The following is an 18,479-nucleotide window of genomic DNA, read 5'->3' as shown; positions in this document are numbered from 1 at the left end:
GTGCGGGACAACGCCCAGGCTAAGGTGGCCTCGCTGAGAGACCTGCTGGAGTCCCAGGTGGACCGCGTGAAGGACAAGATGGAGGACGCGGCCGAGGACATCAAGGACCGCATCGAGGACTCGGCCGAGGACCTGAAGTCCACGCTGGGCGAGAAGGCGGAGGAGGTGCGCGTCTGGTTCCAGCCTCTGGTGCTGTTCTTCACCGGCGGCCAGTAGAGAGGATTGTGTGAAGAATCACCAATAAAACCACCGTGCACTGCAGGGGGTCGTCTCTTTGTCCTCGTCACACTCACTGGACACATTTCAGGACTCGTTATGGAGGAACTGAAACGTCAAAACACGTCTCATATGTAAGGTTTCTTCACTGGTCAGGATCAGGACGGCAGGTCGACAATCATCAAAGGTTGTAATTAAGTTATTGAACATTTAATCTGAAGCGTATCAGAAACCTGGAGCTCCACATGTGTAACAGGAAGTGACAGCCAGTTCAGTTCTATCAGTCCATTAAGATACACTAAACTGTTCATCAGGAGTTTAAATTAATAGTTATAAATTAATTACAGTTACCAGAATTAACAGTAAAGCTTGAAGGATTTTGGAGTTCTTGACACAGAAGAGTCGACATCTCAGTCACGTTTGTGCTCATTAATAACACAACAAGTATGATTCCAAACATTACATTTATTTACAATGAAAACGAATAAAACACAGATTCTAACTACCTGTATACAGCTGTGTGTGTGTGTGTGTGTGTGTGTGTGTGTGTGTGTGTGTGCGTTTGTGTGTGTGTTTATGATGACTTGTGTTTCTCATCTTGTTAGTTTACTGATATGAGTCTTGATGGAAAAAAAATGAATTTTTTAATAAAAAATGTATAACATTTAATAAAAAAAATGATAAATAAAATTAAACCAAAATTAAAATAATAATAATAATAATAATAATAATAATAATAAATATATATATATAATATATATATTATGGAAGTCCTGTTAATATCGGTGGTTCCAGCTACACGTGACACCATGGCACAGTGCAACCAACCCTGACTGTGACGTCATATCACAGTCCAATCAAATCCCCTGTCGCTTTCCACCCGAAGCAATAGCAAGAGGCTGACGTCACTGGCCCCGCCTCTCTGCGGTTCGCCGTAAACTCTCCCGTCATGCTCCCAAAACTCTTCCAAACGTGTGTTCGTGTCCGCTGATCCCGCCACGATGAGCGGCCTGTGCCGGGAGGTCGTCACGCTGCAGCTCGGACACTATTCGAACTTCGTGGGGGCCCACTGGTGGAACTTACAGGTTAGCGGCTAACGCTAGGCTAGGTGGCTAACCGATAGCTCCGCGTGTGTTTACACTTGTGGGACGAGCTTCACGTTTCTCTCCCGGTTCGACTCACGATCCTGACGTGTGGACTGGTTCGGGTCCCGGTAGACCGGGAGGGGGGGTCTTCCTCTGCTGCGGAGGAACATTTAATATGTCCATGTTTTCAAAATCTCAGTTTTTCCTCTATTCATTCTTGTTCTATCCTGTAAACAACCAGAATGTGTCCTCAAAGCATTTTAACTGGACATGGTAGCATTTAGCATGTAGCATTGTGTTTACGTATAGAATGAATAAATTACTTTACTTGATGATGGAATCAAGAAAAACCAGACCTGAGATCCACTCCTGTCCCTCCCTCTCTCCATCCTTCTCTCTCTCTCTCTCTCTCTCTCTCTCTGTCCATCCTTCTGTCTCTTTCTCTCTCTCTCTCTCTCTCTCTCCCTCCATCCTTTTGTCTCTTTCTCTCCCTCTCTCCATCCTTCTGTCTATCTCTCTCTCCTCCCTCTCCCTCCCTCTCTCCATCTTTCTGTCTCTCTCTCCCTCCTGCTGTATCTCTCTCCCTCCCTCTCTCATCCTTCTCTCTGTCTCCCGCTGTCTCTCTCCCTCCCTCTCTCCTTCTCTCTCTCTCCCTCCCACAATCTCTCCCTCTCCCTCCCTCTCTCCTTCTCTCGCTCTCCCTCCCACTGTCTCTTCCTCCCTCTCTCTCTCTCCCTCCCACTCTCCCTCTCTCTCTCTCTCTCAGGATGCGGGGTTGTCGTACGACCCCGACTCGTCAGCAGGTGAGGTCCAGAGTGACGTGTTGTTCCGTGAGGGACAGACGCATGGTGGACACGTCACCTACACGCCTCGTCTCATCGCCATGGACCTCAAAGGTCAACGCCACGGCGAGCACCTTGTCACTACGGCAACGAGTCCCTCCATCCTCACACTGTGTGTGTGTGTGTGTGTGTGTTTCAGGAAGTCTTCGGACCCTGCGTCAGGAGGGACGTCTCTACGACCCGGGAAAAGACACGTCTGCCGTCACCTGGTGAGAAACCCTCCAGTCAGTCTTCTTTAATAAGTTCCTCTGCACATGCTCAGTAGAGACCAGTGGTTCTGCACATGCTCAGTAGAGACCAGTGGTTCTGCACATGCTCAGTAGAGACCAGGAGTTCTGCACATGCTCAGTAGAGACCAGGAGTTCTGCACATGCTCAGTAGAGACCAGTTGTTCTGCACGTGCTCAGTAGAGACCAGGAGTTCTGCACATGCTCAGTAGAGACCAGGAGTTCTGCACATGCTCAGTAGAGACCAGTTGTTCTGCACGTGCTCAGTAGAGACCAGTCGTTCTGCACGTGCTCAGTAGAGACCAGGAGTTCTGCACATGCTCAGTAGAGACCAGTCGTTCTGCACATGCTCAGTAGAGACCTGTAGTTCTGCACATGCTCAGTAGAGACCAGGAGTTCTGCACATGCTCAGTAGAGACCAGTTGTTCTGCACGTGCTCAGTAGAGACCAGGAGTTCTGCACATGCTCAGTAGAGACCAGTCGTTCTGCACATGCTCAGTAGAGACCAGGAGTTCTGCACATGCTCAGTAGAGACCAGGAGTTCTGCACATGCTCAGTAGAGACCAGGAGTTCTGCACATGCTCAGTAGAGACCAGTTGTTCTGCACATGCTCAGTAGAGACCAGTCGTTCTGCACATGCTCAGTAGAGACCGAAGTTTCCACCATGGTGTCACGACTACCGTCCTTATTCTCCTGGACTTAGTACTTTTATTTTGACAGTCACCGTAATAACAGTCCAACTTGGTGGTTTTATTTTGACAGTCACTGTAATAACAGTCCAACTTGGGGGTTTTATTTTGACAGTCACCGTAATAATAGTCCAACTTGGTGGTTTTATTTTGACAGTCACTGTAATAACAATCCAACTTGGGGGTTTTATTTTGACAGTCACCGTAATAACAGTCCAACTTGGTGGTTTTATTTTGACAGTCACCGTAATAACAGTCCAACTTGGGGGTTTTATTTTGACAGTCACCGTAATAACAGTCCAACTTGGTGGTTTTATTTTGACAGTCGCAGCAGTAACATCTTCATCCTGGGTTTTACAGTCGTTTCAGGGACGGAGGTCTGGTGAAGCACGAAGCAAGTCCTCTGGAGAAAAACCCCTTCCTGCAGGACCTGGACAAGATGGACGTGAGTGTTGTCGGGGCCGGTACTGCAGGGAGTACTGCAGGAAGTACTGCAGGAAGTACTGCAGGAAGTACTGCAGGAAGTACTCCCTGCAGCTGTTGTAGCCGTTGCCATAGTAACCTGTTGTTTTGGTCCCTCAGGCTGAGATCCTGGCCCAGACTGACTTCTCCTCACAGCCCCACTGCTCGGGTAAGAAGAGCTCCCGGGGGCAGATGGAGTGGGAGGCAGCGGTTTAACTACCCCCCCTCCCCCCCCCCCCTCCCCCCCCTCCCCCCCTCCCCCTCCCCTCCCCCTCCCCCCACAGGGGCCGCTCGGCGTGGACTCGGTGAACCGCCGTCTGGCCCGCCTGCAGCAGGGCTACCGGCTGGAGGGCAGCGTGAAGGTGTGGTCCGACTTCCTGAGGATCCACCTGCACCCCCGCACCATCTCCGTCATCCACCAGTACAACCACGACGGGTAGGAGGCCCCCCGCCCCCCCCCCCCCCCTCCCGCTGCCCCGCCCACCTCCCCCTCTCCTCGCAGTACCACGTCAAACCACTAGGTGGTGCGTCGAGCCTCTGGCAACGACCTCAGGCTGAAAGTCTCTCTCTCTCTCAACCTCTCTCTCTCTCTCTCTCTCTCTCTCAACCTCTCTCTCTCTCTCTCTCTCTCGCTCAAATCTCTCTCTCTCTCTCTGTCTCTCTCTCGCTCGAATCTCTCTCTCTCTCTCTCTCTCTCTCTCTCTCTCTCTCCACCTCCGCTCAAGTCCTGCTGTGCGCTCGCTCAAAATGTCCAAAGCCCAAATGTGACACACGGTTGTCCACCAATCACAGAAACTCAGGGCGGGCGTTGAACTCTGATTGGTTGCTTCGGAACATGGAAGTGCCTCATAACCAACGAAGAAGAAAAAGAAAAAGAAGAAGAGGGAAAAACAAACTGCGGGGGAAAACATGTTGTAATCCAGGAACTTTAGTTTTCCTTATTTCTGTTTTCCCTTCTGTTTGTTTTTCCCTCTTCTTCTTCTTCTTCTTCTTCTTCTTCTTCTTCTTCTTCTTCTTCTTCGTCGGTTATGAGGCACTTCCACAATCCGAAGCAACCAATCAGAATTCAACGCCCGCCCTGAGTTTCTGTGATTGGTGGACAACCGTGTGTCACATTTGGGCTTTGGACATTTTGAGCGAGCGCACAGCAGGACTTGAGCGGAGGTGGAGGGGAGAGAGAGAGAGAGAGATTTGAGAGAGAGAGAGAGATTTGAGAGAGAGAGAGAGAGATTTGAGAGAGAGAGAGAGAGATTTGAGAGAGAGAGAGAGATTCGAGAGGAGAGAGATTTGAGCGAGAGAGAGAGAGAGATTTGAGCGAGCGAGAGAGAGAGAAATTTGAGAGAGAGAGAGATTTGAGCGAGAGAGAGAGAGAGATTTGAGTGAGCGAGAGAGAGAGAGAGAGAGATTTGAGCGAGCGAGAGAGAGAGAGAGAGAGAGAGAGAGATTTGAGCGAGCGAGAGAGAGAGAGAGAGATTTGAGCGAGAGAGAGAGAGAGAGGTTGAGAGAGAGAGAGAGAGAGAGAGAGGGTTGAGAAGAGAGAGAGAGAGAGAGAGAGGTTGAGAGAGAGAGAGGTTGAGAGAGAGAGAGGTTGAGAGAGAGAGAGAGAGAGAGAGAGAAAGAGAGAGAGGTTGAGAGAGAGAGAGAGAGAAAGAGAGAGAGGGTGAGAGAGAGAGAGAGAGAGAGAGAGAGAAAGAGAGAGAGGTTGAGCGAGAGAGAGAGAGAGAGAGAGAGAGAGAGAGGTTGAGCGAGAGAGAGAGAGAGAGAGAGAGAGAGGTTGAGCGAGAGAGAGAGAGAGAGAGAGCGAGAGAGAGAGAGAGAGAGAGAGAGAGGTTGAGCGAGAGAGAGAGAGAGAGAGAGAGAGAGAGAGAGAGAGAGGTTGAGCGAGAGAGAGAGAGAGAGAGCGAGAGAGAGAGAGAGAGGTTGAGCGAGAGAGAGAGAGAGAGAGAGAGAGAGAGAGAGAGAGAGAGAGAGAGGTTGAGCGCAGAAATGATTTTTGAGCGACAATCTCAAGTTTGTCTTTGCGCAATTTAAATATTTCCTCACAATGCGACTAGTGTTGCTGCACAATTAATTCTTTTTGCGCTCAAATCTTCCCGTCGCTCGCTCAGAATTCTGGCACAAATATTAACCCCGTACTCCGTCTGAACTGTGTGTGTGTGTGTGTGTGTGTGTGTGTGTGTGTGTGTGTGTGTGTGTGTGTGTGTGTGTGCAGCGAGGCCCACCGCCTGGAGGCCTTCGGCCAGGGCGACGCCCTCCTGCAGGGGGCGCTGCTGGACGAGCTGGAGGACAAGCTGCACTTCTTCGTGGAGGAGTGCGACTACCTGCAGGTCGCCGCCGCCGGAAACGTGACGATGAACCAAAAAAAAAAAGCGCGGCGGCGGCTCGGGCTAAACGACTCGTCGTCTCCCCGCAGGGCTTCCAGGTGCTCTGCGACGTGGCCGACGGCTTCGCCGGCCTGGGGTCAAAGGTCACGGAGATGCTGAGGGACTCCTACGGGGGGCGGGGCATCCTGACGTGGGGGCTGGCGCCCGTCAGTCACCCGGGTTCAGTGAGTGTGTGTGTGTGTGTGTGTGTGTCACCTGCAGTGTGTGTGTGTGTGTGTGTGTGTGTGTGTCACCTGTAGTGTGTGTGTGACCTGTAGTGTGTGTGTGTGTGTGTGTGACCTGTAGAGTGTGTGTGTGACCTGTAGTGTGTGTGTGTGTGTGTGTCATCTGTAGCGTGTGTGTGTGTGTGTGTGTGTGTGTGTGTGTGTGTGTGACACCTGTAGAGTGTGTGTGTGTGTGTGTGTCATCTGTAGCGTGTGTGTGTGTGTGTGTGTGTGTGTGTGTGTGTGTGTGTGTGTGTGTGTGTGTGTGACCTGTAGTGTGTGTGTGTCCAGACCCCCCTGAAGGACCTCTACCACCTCCTGAACGTCACCATGGCGACGGTCCACATGTCCAGCCACAGCTCCTTCTTCTGTCCTTTAACCCTTCGAGGACGACTTGGAAGACGACCGCCGTCTCCGCCGGCGTTCCCCGACCTGAACTACGACGTGAGAACTCCTCTAATCCAGATTATAGAGCATCTTCCTCCTCTAATCCAGATTATAGAGCATCTTCCCCCTCTAACCTCAGATTATAGAGCATCTTCCTCCTCTAATCCAGATTATAGAGCATCTTCCTCCTCTAATCCAGATTATAGAGCATCTTCCCCCCTAACCTCAGATTATAGAGCATCTTCCTCCTCTAATCCAGATTATAGAGCATCTTCCTCCTCTAATCCAGATTATAGAGCATCTCCCTCCTCTAATCCAGATTATAGAGCATCTTCCTCCTCTAACCTCAGATTATAGAGCATCTTCCTCCTCTAATCCAGATTATAGAGCATCTTCCTCCTTTAACACCAGATTATAGAGCATCTTCCTCCTCTAACATCATATTATAGAGCATCTTCCTCCTCTAACACCATATTATAGAGCATCTCCCTCCTTTAACACCAGATTATAGAGCATCTTCCTCTAACCTCAGATTATAGAGCATCTTCCCCCTCTAACACCAGATTATAGAGCATATTCCTCCTCTAACCTCAGATTATAGAGCATCTTCCCCCTCTAACATCAGATTATAGAGCATCTTCCCCCTCTAACCTCAGATTATAGAGCATCTTCCCTCTAACGTGTCGTCCCTGGTCTCTGCAGCCGTCCCTCTGGTTCCACTCCAGCGCCGTCCTCGCCCTGGCGTTGGACGCCCTGACCGTCCCGTACCGTCTGAGGACCAACAGCGTCCCCATGTGGCAGGTGTCGGACGCGCTGACGGAGTCGGGGAGGAAGGTGAGCCGCCGCCGCCGCCGCCCGGCGTCTCCGCCGCCGCCGCGCCGGTTCCACGCCGCAGTCCCGACGTGTGCTCCGCCCCCCCCGCAGGTGGTGGCGGCGTACGGCGCCGTGCCGTTTCCCATGATGCACGGCTCCTCGCTCCCCGACGCCCTGAGCGGCTGTGCCGACGCGTTGCCGTGGAAACCGCTGTCGGCGTGCCCCGAGGGAGGCGACGGCCGCTGCTACGGCCAGTGGACGACGCTGAAGGGCTACGAGGGCCAGAGACTCCTCAGGTGTCTGTCCCTCTGTCTCCATGGCGACGAGAACGTGGATACCCCCCCCCCCCCCCCCCCGCTTACCACTCTAACCCCCTCCTGTCCTCCACAGCTCCCTGCCCCCCGGGACGGAGCCCCCCTCCCCCCTGCACAGCCTCCACAGTGGCGAGGACGTCCTGGCGTCCTACGTCCGCTCCTTCTACCCTTCCTGTCCTCTGTGAGTCCGGCTCTGCAGGGTGACTACGTCTGTCTTACCCCCCCCCTGACCCCCCCGGTGTCTCCTGCAGGGCCCTGCAGCTGGTGTCCACCCCCAGCAAGTTGACGCCGCCATTCCCTCAGATCTTCAGCCCGTCTCTCAGCGACCGCGGCTTCCTGCTGAGCGAGACGCCGCCGCCGCCGCCGCCGCACGCCTGTGAGTCGTCCTCCCGCCAACACACATTCAATATGGCCGCCGCTCACGAGACAACAACACAACTTCATGTTCAGAAGGTGTGAAGGAAAATAATGGCGGGACGTTCTCCTTGGTCGGTTTGTTAAGTGGATGGTTGGTTGGATGGTTGGTTGGTTGGGTTGGTTGGATGGTTGTTGGTTGGGTTGGTTGGATGGTGGGTTGGATGGTTGGTTGGTTGGTTGTTGGTTGGTTGGATGGTTGGTTGGATGGTTGTTGGTTGGGTTGGTTGGATGGTGGGTTGGATGGTTGGTTGGTTGGTTGTTGGTTGGTTGGATGGTTGGTTGGATGGTTGTTGGTTGGGTTGGTTGGATGGTTGTTGGTTGGTTGGATGGTTGTTGGGTTGGTTGGATGGTGGGTTGGATGGTTGGTTGGATGGTTGGTTGGTTGGTTGGTTGGTTGTTGGTTGGTTGGATGGTTGGTTGGTTGGTTGGGTTGGTTGGATGGTTGTTGGTTGGGTTGGTTGGATGGTTGTTGGTTGGTTGGATGGTTGTTGGGATGGTTGGATGGTTGTTGGTTGGTTGGTTGTTGGTTGGATGGTTGTTGGTTGGGTTGGTTGGTTGGATGGTTGGTTGGTTGGTTGTTGGTTGGATGGTTGTTGGTTGGGTTGGTTGGTTGGATGGTTGGTTGGTTGTTGGTTGGATGGTTGTTGGGTTGGTTGGATGGTGGGTTGGTTGGTTGGTTGGTTGGTTGGTTGTTGGTTGGTTGGTGGTTGGTTGGTTGGGTTGGTTGGATGGTTGGTTGGTTGGTTGGATGGTTGGTTGGATGGTTGGTTGGTTGGATGGTTGGTTGTTGGGTTGGTTGGTTGGTTGGTTGGATGGTCCACGTTAGCGTAGCGTGGTTCTGGTCTCCACGTTAGCGTAGCCTCGTCCTCGTCTCCACGTTAGCGTAGCCTCGTCCTCGTCTCCACGTTAGCGTAGCGCCTCACGTTGTCTTGCTCCTGCAGCGCCGGCCGTCTCGTCACTTCCTGTCCTGACGTCGCTGCAGTCGGGTCCGGCGCTGGAGTCGTGGCTGTCCGAGCTGCAGCGGGGCGCCGCCGCCGCCTCCGTCCGCCGCTCGGTGCCCAGCTTCCTGTCGCAGGGGCTGGAACTCGCCGACTACCAGGAGGCTCTGGAGCAGCTGCGTTGCCTGGCTCGCTGTTACCGCGACGACAGCGGCGGCGCCACGCGCTCCTCTTCGTCCGACGACGACGACTGATCTGCCCCGCGAGCAGAGGACGATCTGAGGACGATCTGAGGACGAGCTGAGGACGATCTGAGGACGAGCTGCAGGGGGTCTGGACGACTCCACGCCGCGGCGACGTGAGGAACTCCAGACGAAGCGTCGCTCTGGATGAACGTCGCTCCGGTTCAGCAGCGGGAGGCGCTAACGTAGCATTAGCATGGAAACGGACATGTTTACTGTTTAAAAGTTGCTCCGCTCTCGTTTTAATGCGACGTTCTGATCAGATCCTTTTTTTTTTACTGCAACTGGATGTTTTTTCTACAGAACGTCACATGACTGTAATGACTTTTTGTTTTTTTTTTATATATATTTAATAAACTATCTGAAGCCAAAACACTGTTTGACTTCTTGTGGAGCTTTTTACCTGCAGGTTGATTGGTTTTTATTCACTTATTCTTAATTAAAAAATTCAGCCACAAAAAAAATTTAGCAAAAGCTGTCAAATTTCAAGTACGTTTCTTTTTTTGCTTCTGATTTTTTTTCAACATCTAAAAATATTCAGTGTGTAAAAATTCAATGTGTCTAAAAATTGAACTGCAAAAAAATTCAGCTGCAAAAAAAAATTCAGCCGCAAAAAAAAATTCAGCTGCAAAAAAAATTCAGCTGCAAAAAAAAATCCAGCTGCAAAAAAAAAAATCCAGCTGCAAAAAAAAAAATTCAGCCACCAAAAAAAATTCAGCCGCAAAAAAAATTCAGCCACAAAAAAAAATCCAGCTGCAAAAAAAATTCAGCTGCAAAAAAAAATTCAGCCGCAAAAAAAATTCAGCCACAAAAAAAAATCCAGCTGCAAAAAAAATTCAGCTGCAAAAAAAAATTCAGCCGCAAAAAAAATTCAGCTGCAAAAAAAAATTCAGCTGCAAAAAAAATTGAGCCGCAAAAAAAATTCAGCTGCAAAAAAAAATTCAGCCACCAAAAAAAAATACAGCTGCAAAAAAAATTCAGCCACCAAAAAAAAATCCAGCTGCAAAAAAAATTCAGCCACCAAAAAAAAATCCAGCTGCAAAAAAAATTCAGCCACCAAAAAAAAATCCAGCTGCAAAAAAAATTCAGCCACAAAAAAAAAATCCAGCTGCAAAAAAAATTCAGCTGCAAATAAAAAATCAGCCACAAAAAAAAAATTCACTGTTTGCTGTTTGATTTTTATTTTTTACATCCATTGAATACTCTAATCTGCGCAGTGCTTGTTATGGCAAAAACAAATGTTAACAAACATAAGCAGGTGATTGACGGCGGTGCCAGAAGCACTATGGGGAGGTTAGAATGTGTTTTTGCCAAAAATCAAACAGGAGAAAATTGAACTATTTTCTGCATGTAAAACGTTGCATACATTAAATTTCTTTGAAAACATTTTCACACGTCATTAAAAGTTTGTCACATACCGGTATGTTGTTTCATAACTCCTGGTGATTTGCAATGTGGTTTAATGTCTTTGTAGAATTTACACACATAAATGGCATAAATCCTCTCTGGCCCAGCGTTGCTCTGGTCACGTGACCAACAAAGCTTCCCCTGATTGGACGTTGGGTGAACGAGACAAGTGTCGATTGCATCGTCCTGATGGCGCAGAGATTCTGGCTGTTTTGCAGCTGGATTTTTTTTGCAGCTGAATTTTTTTGTGGCTGAATTCTTTTTGCAGCTGAACTTTTTTTGCGGCTGGATTTTTTTTGCAGCTGAACTTTTTTTGCGGCTGGATTTTTTTTGCAGCTGAACTTTTTTTGCGGCTGGATTTTTTTTGCAGCTGAACTTTTTTTGCGGCTGAACTTTTTTTGCGGCTGGATTTTTTTGTGGCTGAATTTTTTTTGCGGCTGAATTTTTTTGTGGCTGAATTTTTTTGCGGCTGAATTTTTTTTGCGGCTGAATTTTTTTGCGGCTGAATTTTTTTTGCGGCTGAATTTTTTTGCAGCTGAATTTTTTTGTGGCTGAATTTTTTTTGCAGCTGAAATTTTAGAACCATTGAATTTTTACACACTGAATATTTTTAGACGTTGAAAAAAAATCAGAAGCAAAAAAAGAAACTAAGAAACTTAAGAAACTTTTAAAATTCAAAGTCTGATTTCAATGGTAAAAAAATTGTTAGAAATTCGACTTCAGAATCTGACGGCAGTTTTACTTCCACGACCCCTGATCTAATGGAACAAATGTTTCATGAGGGACTTGGTGCGTTTCCCCTCGTGTCCAGCAGGTGTCACTGTTCACCAGACATATTCAGATCTTCCTCCTTATAGAACCGAGATTTTCTTTGCTGCATCACTTTAATAACGGTTCTCGTTGTGTAAAACACATTAAAACACGTCTGAAGAACTTTGATCCTGAGTTCATGTTTCATTTTACCTCCAGTTGCTTTCCTGTCGTCAAAATAACAGAAACTCATTGTAGTTTAAAGGTTACTTTCCCTTTAGTGTTTCATATTTGAGATTTTATTTGACTGACGTTTCTAAATGTTCCTGAGTAGAACCGAACATGTGAAGATTTAAAGTGAGAACTTCTTCGTCACGCTGAAATAAAAGCTGATAGTCGTCAGTGAACAGATGAAACAGAGTTCAGAACAGGAGATCTTTAATGTGAAACAACGTGATTGTTGGGAGTGTGAACACGTCCCCACTACAGCCCAGTTAAAAAAGAAGAGAAGAAGAAGAGGATCACTCCATCATTAAACTTATAAAACGAATGAACCCGTTCATGTACAAACGCCTCTAATGGAAAGACACGCAGAGTAAAAGTCAAACCAAATGGAATTAGCAGGTGAAGACACGTTTCCTCCGGCACTATCAAAACAGGGGGGGCGGGGCCAGGGCGGAGGGGGGGGGGGGGCCAGGGTGGAGGGGGGGCGGGGGCTGGGGAATGTAAATAGACAAGAGGCGGGGGCGGGGGCGTTACAAAAAGTGAACTACGAGCGGGAGCGGTGAGCGGGAGCGGGTCGGGGACCGGGACTTGGAGCGGGAGGCGGACCGGGAGCGGGAGCGGGACTGGGACCGGGCTTTGGCGGGGGAGGGGGAGCGGGACTTGGACTTGGACGCGGCCCTGGGCTTGGGCTCGGCGGGGGACGGGGAGCGGGAGCCGCGCTCCGGCTCCGCCCCCTCGTCGTCGCTCTTGGCCGGCTCGCGGCCCTTGGAGCCAGACTTCCTGGAGCGGTCCTTGACCTCCGACCTGGACCTGGACCTGGACCGGGAGCGGGACCGGGACCTGGAGTCGTCCTTCTTGCCCTTCTTGCCGTCCTTCTTGGCCTTTTTGCTCTTGCTGCGGCTGCGGCTGCGGCTGCGCTCTTTGCTCTTCTGGGCGCCGTTGCTGCGCTCCTCCTCCTCCTTCTTGCTCTTGCTCTTGTTCTTCTTGCTGTGAGAGCGGCTGCGGGAGCGAGACGCCGCCCTGTGGACAGACACGGAACTTCAACACCCGGAGACAACCTGACGCACAACAAGGCGTCTGGACAGGAAACATGACTGTTTGGCTCTGCAGCCACCAGGCGGCAGCGGCTCCCCGCCCTCCCCTCCACCAGGCGGCTGCGGCTCCCCGCCCTCCCCTCCACCAGGCGGCTGCGGCTCCCCGCCCTCCCCTCCACCAGGCGGCGGCTCCCCGCCCTCCCCTCCACCAGGCGGCAGCGGCTCCCCGCCCTCCCCTCCACCAGGCGGCAGCGGCTCCCCGCCCTCCCCTCCACCAGGCGGCAGCGGCTCCCCGCCCTCCCCTCCACCAGGCGGCGGCGGCTCCCCGCCCCCACCAGGCGGCAGCGGCTCCCCGCCCTCCCCTCCATCAGGCGGCGGCTCCCCTCCATCAGGCGGCAGCGGCTCCCCACCCTCCCCTCCACTAGGCGGCAGCGGCTCCCCACCCCCACCAGACGGCAGCGGCTCCCCGCCCTCCCCTCCACCAGGCGGCGGCGGCTCCCCGCCCTCCCAGCCACCAGGCGGCGGCGGCTCCCCACCCCCACCAGGCGGCGGCGGCTCCCCACCCTCCCCTCCACCAGGCGGCGGCGGCTCCCCACCCTCCCCTCCACCAGGCGGCGGCGGCTCCCCGCCCTCCCCTCCACCAGGCGGCGGCGGCTCCCCGCCCTCCCCTCCACCAGGCGGCGGCGGCTCCCCGCCCTCCCCTCCACCAGGCGGCGGCGGCTCCCCGCCCTCCCCTCCACCAGGCGGCGGCGGCTCCCCGCCCTCCCCTCCACCAGGCGGCTGCGGCTCCCCGCCCTCCCCTCCACCAGGCGGCTGCGGCTCCCCGCCCTCACCTCCACCAGGCGGCGGCGGCTCCCCGCCCTCACCTCCACCAGGCGGCGGCTCCCCTCCACCAGGCGGCAGCGGCTCCCCTCCACCAGGCGGCAGCGGCTCCCCGCCCTCCCCTCCACCAGGCGGCTGCGGCTCCCCGCCCTCCCCTCCACCAGGCGGCGGCTCCCCTCCACCAGGCGGCAGCGGCTCCCCGCCCTCCCCTCCACCAGGCGGCAGCGGCTCCCCACCCCCACCAGGCGGCGGCGGCTCGACGCCCTCCCCTCCACCAGGCGGCAGCGGCTCCCCGCCCTCCCAGGCGGCAGCGGCTCCCCACCCCCACCAGACGGCGGCGGCTCCCCACCCCCACCAGACGGCGGCGGCTCCCCGCCCTCCCCGCCACCAGGCGGCAGCGGCCCCCCCCCCACCAGGGCCTCACCTGGAGTGCGAGCGGCTGCGGCTGCTGCTCTCGCTGCGGCTGCGACTCTTGCGACTCCTGCGGCTCCTGGAGCGAGACCTGCGGAGAAGCAAGGAGCATGAGGCCGCCGTACGCTTATCGTCACGGAGGCGAACCGATCCACCGATTGGGACGCCGTACCGCCCGGGACCCTACCTGGAGCGGCTGCGGCTGCGGGAGTAGGAGCGGCGGCGGCGGGCGCCGGGCCGGTCCTCGATGAGCCGGATCTTCCTGCCGTTGACCTCGGTGCCGTCCAGCTTCTCCAGGGCGCGCTTCATGTCGGAGTACAGCCGGAACTCGATCACGCCCTCGTTCCGGCGGCCCTTGTGGGTGTCGGCGTACGTCACCTCCCCCGCCTGCCGCATGTAGTCCTGCGGGAGAGTCCGGGTCAGGAGAGTCCGACAGACTGAAGGACGGAGCTCAGACTTCCTGGACACTGAACTACGAAATCCTCACAAATACTTCAAAGGATCTCGTTAAAGAGATCAAAGACCCAGGCTTGTTTCTGGTTTCCTCTGCGGCTTCGTGAAACGAGTCCTTGATCTCGTTAAAGAGATCAAAGACCCAGACTTGTTTCTGGTTTCCTCTGCGGCTTCGTGAAACGAGTCCTTGATCTCGTTAAAGAGATCAAAGACCCAGACTTGTTTCTGGTTGCCTCTGCGGTTTCGTGAAACGAGTCCTTGGTCTCGTTAAAGAGATCAAAGACCCAGACTTGTTTCTGGTTTCCTCTGCGGTTTCGTGAAACGAGTCCTTGATCTCGTTAAAGAGATCAAAGACCCAGACTTGTTTCTGGTTTCCTCTGCGGCATCGTGAAACGAGTCCGTCACTAAAGAAACGACAAAAACCTCCAACATCTGACCGATTCGCACCACTAACGATCTCGGCCTTTTTAAAGTCAAAGCTGAAAACCCTTTTTTTTTTAGGTTTTAACTCCGTCTAGGACGGAGTATTTATTCTGTATGTAGTTTTTATGAATCTCTGGAAGCTTCCAACAACCTGCAGCACCGTCACACCTGCATTTAATGTATTGTTTTTATGCATTATTCTTGTATATATTTCTTTTATAGCTTTGCTGTGAAGCACTTTGGTTCCACTGGGTGATTGTAAAGGTCTATACAAATAACATCTGATTGATTGATTGATTCTGAAAGAAGCCAAACTTGATCAAATCAAAGTCTCCATTAAAATGTGAAACCGATTCTCTGCAGCTCTGCTCTGGCACATGGCACCACGAGGAGAAAGTACCTCCCCCTCTTCCCATAGATGGGCGGAGCCAGTCCAGCCCCCCCCCTCCCCCACAGTGAGAAAAGGTGTCTTACCTTCAAGTCCTGCCAGCTACAGCGGCTGGAAAGATTCTCAACAATAAGGCGATAATCTGTCCTTATGGGAGGACCATATCTGTCTCTGCCCCAGCGCCCATATCCACCTTGCAGGGTAAGAAGGAAAGAAAAGGAGAAATGAGGACGGGAAAGCAACTGCGCTGGAAAAAAAAACAAAAAGCTCACTAAACTCCAAGCTACAGGCTACCAAGTCTGACAATATCCACATGGGATTAAAAAAATTAAAAAGGCAAACGCTAACTCATTAGTTTACATCTACGACTTTAATCTTAATTTACAGTACAACACATGTGATTTGGTTAAAAAGTCCAATTGGCCTAATTAAAGAAAAGACTCCAAAAAAAAAACTAACAAAAAAAAGTCAAGCTAACAGAGAAAAGTACTTACGGTGAACTAAAGCAAAGTTGCTAAGCTAGCCTATCTAGACACATTTGACTGTTACACAATACATGTTGCTGTTTCAGGCTGAACCCACATCTCTTCCTAACCCCCATGGCATCCTCACCACCCGGCCTGGGCCTAATGGGAAAAGCGGTCTTCATTCACAATGGCTCCCTTTTTTGGTCTGCCCAGGGGCCCAGAATGGTCAAACCACACTCTTGGAAAGGGGGGACACCATGGCCAGCAATAGGGGGGGCAGGCAGTCAGCAAAGGACTCTTTCAATTAAAACATTGAGGTGCTTTGTTAAATCTTTTTACCTTTTAAATCGACAGTCACTTTAAAAGAAAAAGAAAAAGAAAAAAAAAACGGATACGATAAGACATTTGATTGAGAGCACAGGATATTTGACATGGTTACGTTTCACAGTGGTCACAGACATCGATCATGGCGGCATCGAGGCCCCGTCACAGTCACATTACTTCAATCATCACAGTGCTTCGGCGCGTTGGCGGCGGCGGCGCAAGCAAGTTGAAGGAGAGCGGGTAGCGATGTTGAAATCTCAACGCGAGAAGCAACATGATCTGATGTCTGATTAATTAGGATTGAAGTTGAATGCGCCGCAGCCGCCAAGGACACAGTTTTAACAAACGTCGACTCCCCGTAATGAAGATTAAACAGCGCCGTGCCGGACACTTACTCCGGGCCCCATAGCCTCCGTCGCGCCGCGGCCCCTTGGTGTGCTCCACGATGACCCGCTCACCACACAGGTCTTTGCCGTTCAGGTCGTAAACGGCATCGTCTGCGTCGCGAGGGTCATCGAATTCAACAAACCCATACCTGCAGGAGGGACGGCACAAAACACACGTCACTTCCAGACAAAACACAACAAAAACAGACATTTTGATCTGCAGACACCAGAGCCGTTTGCTTTAATATGTTTTTCGTTTTATGATTTATTTCATTCATTTAAAACGACGCAACAGCAGCAGTTCATGTGAATGAAGAGCAGAAAGAAGTCAAACCTCTTATCAACACTAAATCATTTACAGTCCAGTTCATTCACATGCAGACGTTTTTCCCCCCAAAACATCAAATACAAAATTAATTAATCAATAAGGTTGATCTGCTGCTCCGCAGTGTCGTATTTCTGTAACATTGATCATTTAACAAGTTTCTTAAACACATCAGTGGATTTAGAAGTTTTAGTTTTACAATCAGACCGACTCCTTACATTCAGATGCATTTTTCCTTTAAAACCTGGGTTTTGTAAAAAACCTCAGTTCCTTTCAGTTCAGATCTACTTTTCCTCTCTCGGCGAATCTGTTTTGCAATTTGTTCGGTAAAATGTCCAGATGAGCTTTAAACCTGGTTTCTAGAAGGTTCTACTCCACTAAATTTTTAAATGTCAGTGTTTCTAGTCGTTTAAATAAAGGATCAGTTTGTTCTCTGTAACCACGTCCATATTCCACATAATACTTTATTCATCATAATAAACTAGTTCCGTCTTTAAAACCTCACAATCACTGTATTGGTCCCTGGAGAGGTTGGGACTATTTTCACGTGGAGGAGGACGCAGCAGCTTCAGAGGCGTGAATCTCCTGCAGGAAACATTATTTCACTATTTGACTCGGGACGAAACATGAAACTTACTGTGACGTAAGTACAGCGGGGGAAAAGCTGCAGAGCAGTGAAGTGGTGTTTTATAACGTGGACATTTAATCTAGTCAAAGTGAACTTTGGTATTTTTGCAGTGAGCACAAGACAGCGGAATTTGAATTCCATCCTGTTCGTCCTACGGTGTAGATCTATAGATGTAGATGTATATAGATCACCCTGAATAAACATTAGATAGATAGATAACTTTAATCATCCCCGAAGGGAAATTGTTTTGTTGCAGCAATCTGGTACCTAGGAATGTTATAAAATACAATAGAATAGAATATAAAATTGTATTTTATAACATTCCTAGGTACCAGATTGCTGCAACAAAACAGTTTCCCTTCGGGGATGATTAAAGAATATAGACTAACTACATCTATCAAAAAAAATACACATTTTTAAAATAGAAGTTCAAAATCCGAAGTGTGCAATATTCAATATACCCTGCAATTGTACAATATCCAATAGATATATGCTGTAATGAGTAATCTAGGATACTACGTCTATAGATCTAGAATCTGCATCACATTGTGAGGGAATTCCGCTTTGTTTCCTCTAACGGAGCGAATTGGTTAAATAAAAAGCCGCTAGTTAAACCGTGAGGATGGACTTTAACACGTGTGTGTGTGTGCAGACGAAGCACCGTGGGTGCAGCTGCTTCCAGATGTGCAGTTTTACAGCCGCTCGGAACAGAAAACGTGGGCTTCTGCCTTTGACTTTGCCACGTCCAGCGGCTAGCTCGCCGCGGCTAACGGACCTCGACGCGGGTTGCTGAGATTTAAATGAGAACGAATTAACATTTATCCTCTCGGAACCACGTCGCCGCCGCGTGCTTCCCAAGTTTAGCACCGAACGAAACACGCTTTCGATTCAATCTATAAAAAATAAAAAAGCTAACAAAAGCGACACGTTCGTTTGAATCACATGCTAGTTAGCATTAGCAGGCCGCAGGGCTTCGAGCGAGGCCCAGACAACGGAGCCATCTGCCCGGCGAGGCCCGGGCACACGGCCCGCTCTCCCACCGGCGGGGACGGACGGTAACGTACCCGTTCTTAAGGTCTACTTCCAGGATCTTCCCGTAGCCCTTGAAGAACCTCTCCACGTCCTTCTCCCGGGCTCTGTAGCTCAGCCTGCCGATGTACACCCGCGACATATTGTCTGCCTGCGCGTGCAGCGAACCGCGTGAACTCGACTGGTGA

At 51.1% G+C, this 18,479-nt stretch overlaps 2 protein-coding genes across 4 annotated transcripts; one reads left to right on the top strand and one right to left on the bottom strand.

Moving 5' to 3' along the window:
• Positions 1 to 1,137: 1,137 nt before the first annotated feature.
• Positions 1,138 to 10,075, top strand: msto1 (misato mitochondrial distribution and morphology regulator 1). Its single transcript, XM_080516013.1, has 14 exons — positions 1,138 to 1,301; positions 2,068 to 2,197; positions 2,283 to 2,352; positions 3,429 to 3,504; positions 3,642 to 3,691; positions 3,808 to 3,957; positions 5,734 to 5,848; positions 5,935 to 6,069; positions 6,400 to 6,552; positions 7,198 to 7,329; positions 7,420 to 7,604; positions 7,699 to 7,803; positions 7,874 to 7,998; positions 8,981 to 10,075. Exons 1-14 carry the CDS (start codon positions 1,218 to 1,220, stop codon positions 9,229 to 9,231), a joined length of 1,761 nt encoding a protein of 586 aa, XP_080372139.1. The 5' UTR covers positions 1,138 to 1,217; the 3' UTR covers positions 9,232 to 10,075.
• Positions 10,076 to 11,797: 1,722 nt separating this feature from the next.
• Positions 11,798 to 18,457, bottom strand: srsf4 (serine and arginine rich splicing factor 4). 3 transcript variants are annotated; one of them, XM_080516033.1, is made up of 7 exons: positions 18,327 to 18,457; positions 16,319 to 16,458; positions 15,939 to 15,956; positions 15,219 to 15,325; positions 14,056 to 14,270; positions 13,882 to 13,959; positions 11,798 to 12,621 (listed from the first exon to the last, which is right to left on the bottom strand). In XM_080516033.1, exons 1-7 carry the CDS (start codon positions 18,431 to 18,433, stop codon positions 12,132 to 12,134), a joined length of 1,155 nt encoding a protein of 384 aa, XP_080372159.1. In that variant the 5' UTR covers positions 18,434 to 18,457; the 3' UTR covers positions 11,798 to 12,131. The 3 variants fall into 3 exon arrangements, with proteins under 3 accessions (XP_080372159.1, XP_080372160.1, XP_080372161.1); XM_080516034.1 differs by lacking the exon at positions 15,939 to 15,956; XM_080516035.1 differs by lacking the exons at positions 16,319 to 16,458; positions 18,327 to 18,457 and having other exon boundaries at positions 15,745 to 16,198.
• Between the last annotated feature and the right edge of the window lie 22 nt (positions 18,458 to 18,479).

This window comes from Blennius ocellaris, assembly GCF_963422515.1.
Source record: "Blennius ocellaris genome assembly, chromosome: 20".
Lineage (NCBI taxonomy): Eukaryota > Metazoa > Chordata > Actinopteri > Blenniiformes > Blenniidae > Blennius > Blennius ocellaris.
This window is presented reverse-complemented; position numbering and strand designations above follow the sequence as displayed.

Excerpts from the sequence above, each read along its gene's own strand:
- srsf4 (XM_080516033.1), bottom strand. The coding sequence starts at position 18,433 with ATGTCGCGGGTGTACATCGGCAGGCTGAGCTACAGAGCCCGGGAGAAG. Across the intron at positions 13,960-14,055 it reads CGCAGCCGCAGCCGCTCCAG|GTCTCGCTCCAGGAGCCGCA; the intron begins GTAGGGTCCCGG and ends GCTTCTCCGCAG. Across the intron at positions 12,622-13,881 it reads CGCAGCCGCTCGCACTCCAG|GGCGGCGTCTCGCTCCCGCA; the intron begins GTGAGGCCCTGG and ends GTCTGTCCACAG.
- msto1 (XM_080516013.1), top strand. The coding sequence starts at position 1,218 with ATGAGCGGCCTGTGCCGGGAGGTCGTCACGCTGCAGCTCGGACACTAT. Across the intron at positions 2,353-3,428 it reads GACACGTCTGCCGTCACCTG|GGACGGAGGTCTGGTGAAGC; the intron begins GTGAGAAACCCT and ends CAGTCGTTTCAG. Across the intron at positions 6,553-7,197 it reads TCCCCGACCTGAACTACGAC|CCGTCCCTCTGGTTCCACTC; the intron begins GTGAGAACTCCT and ends TGGTCTCTGCAG.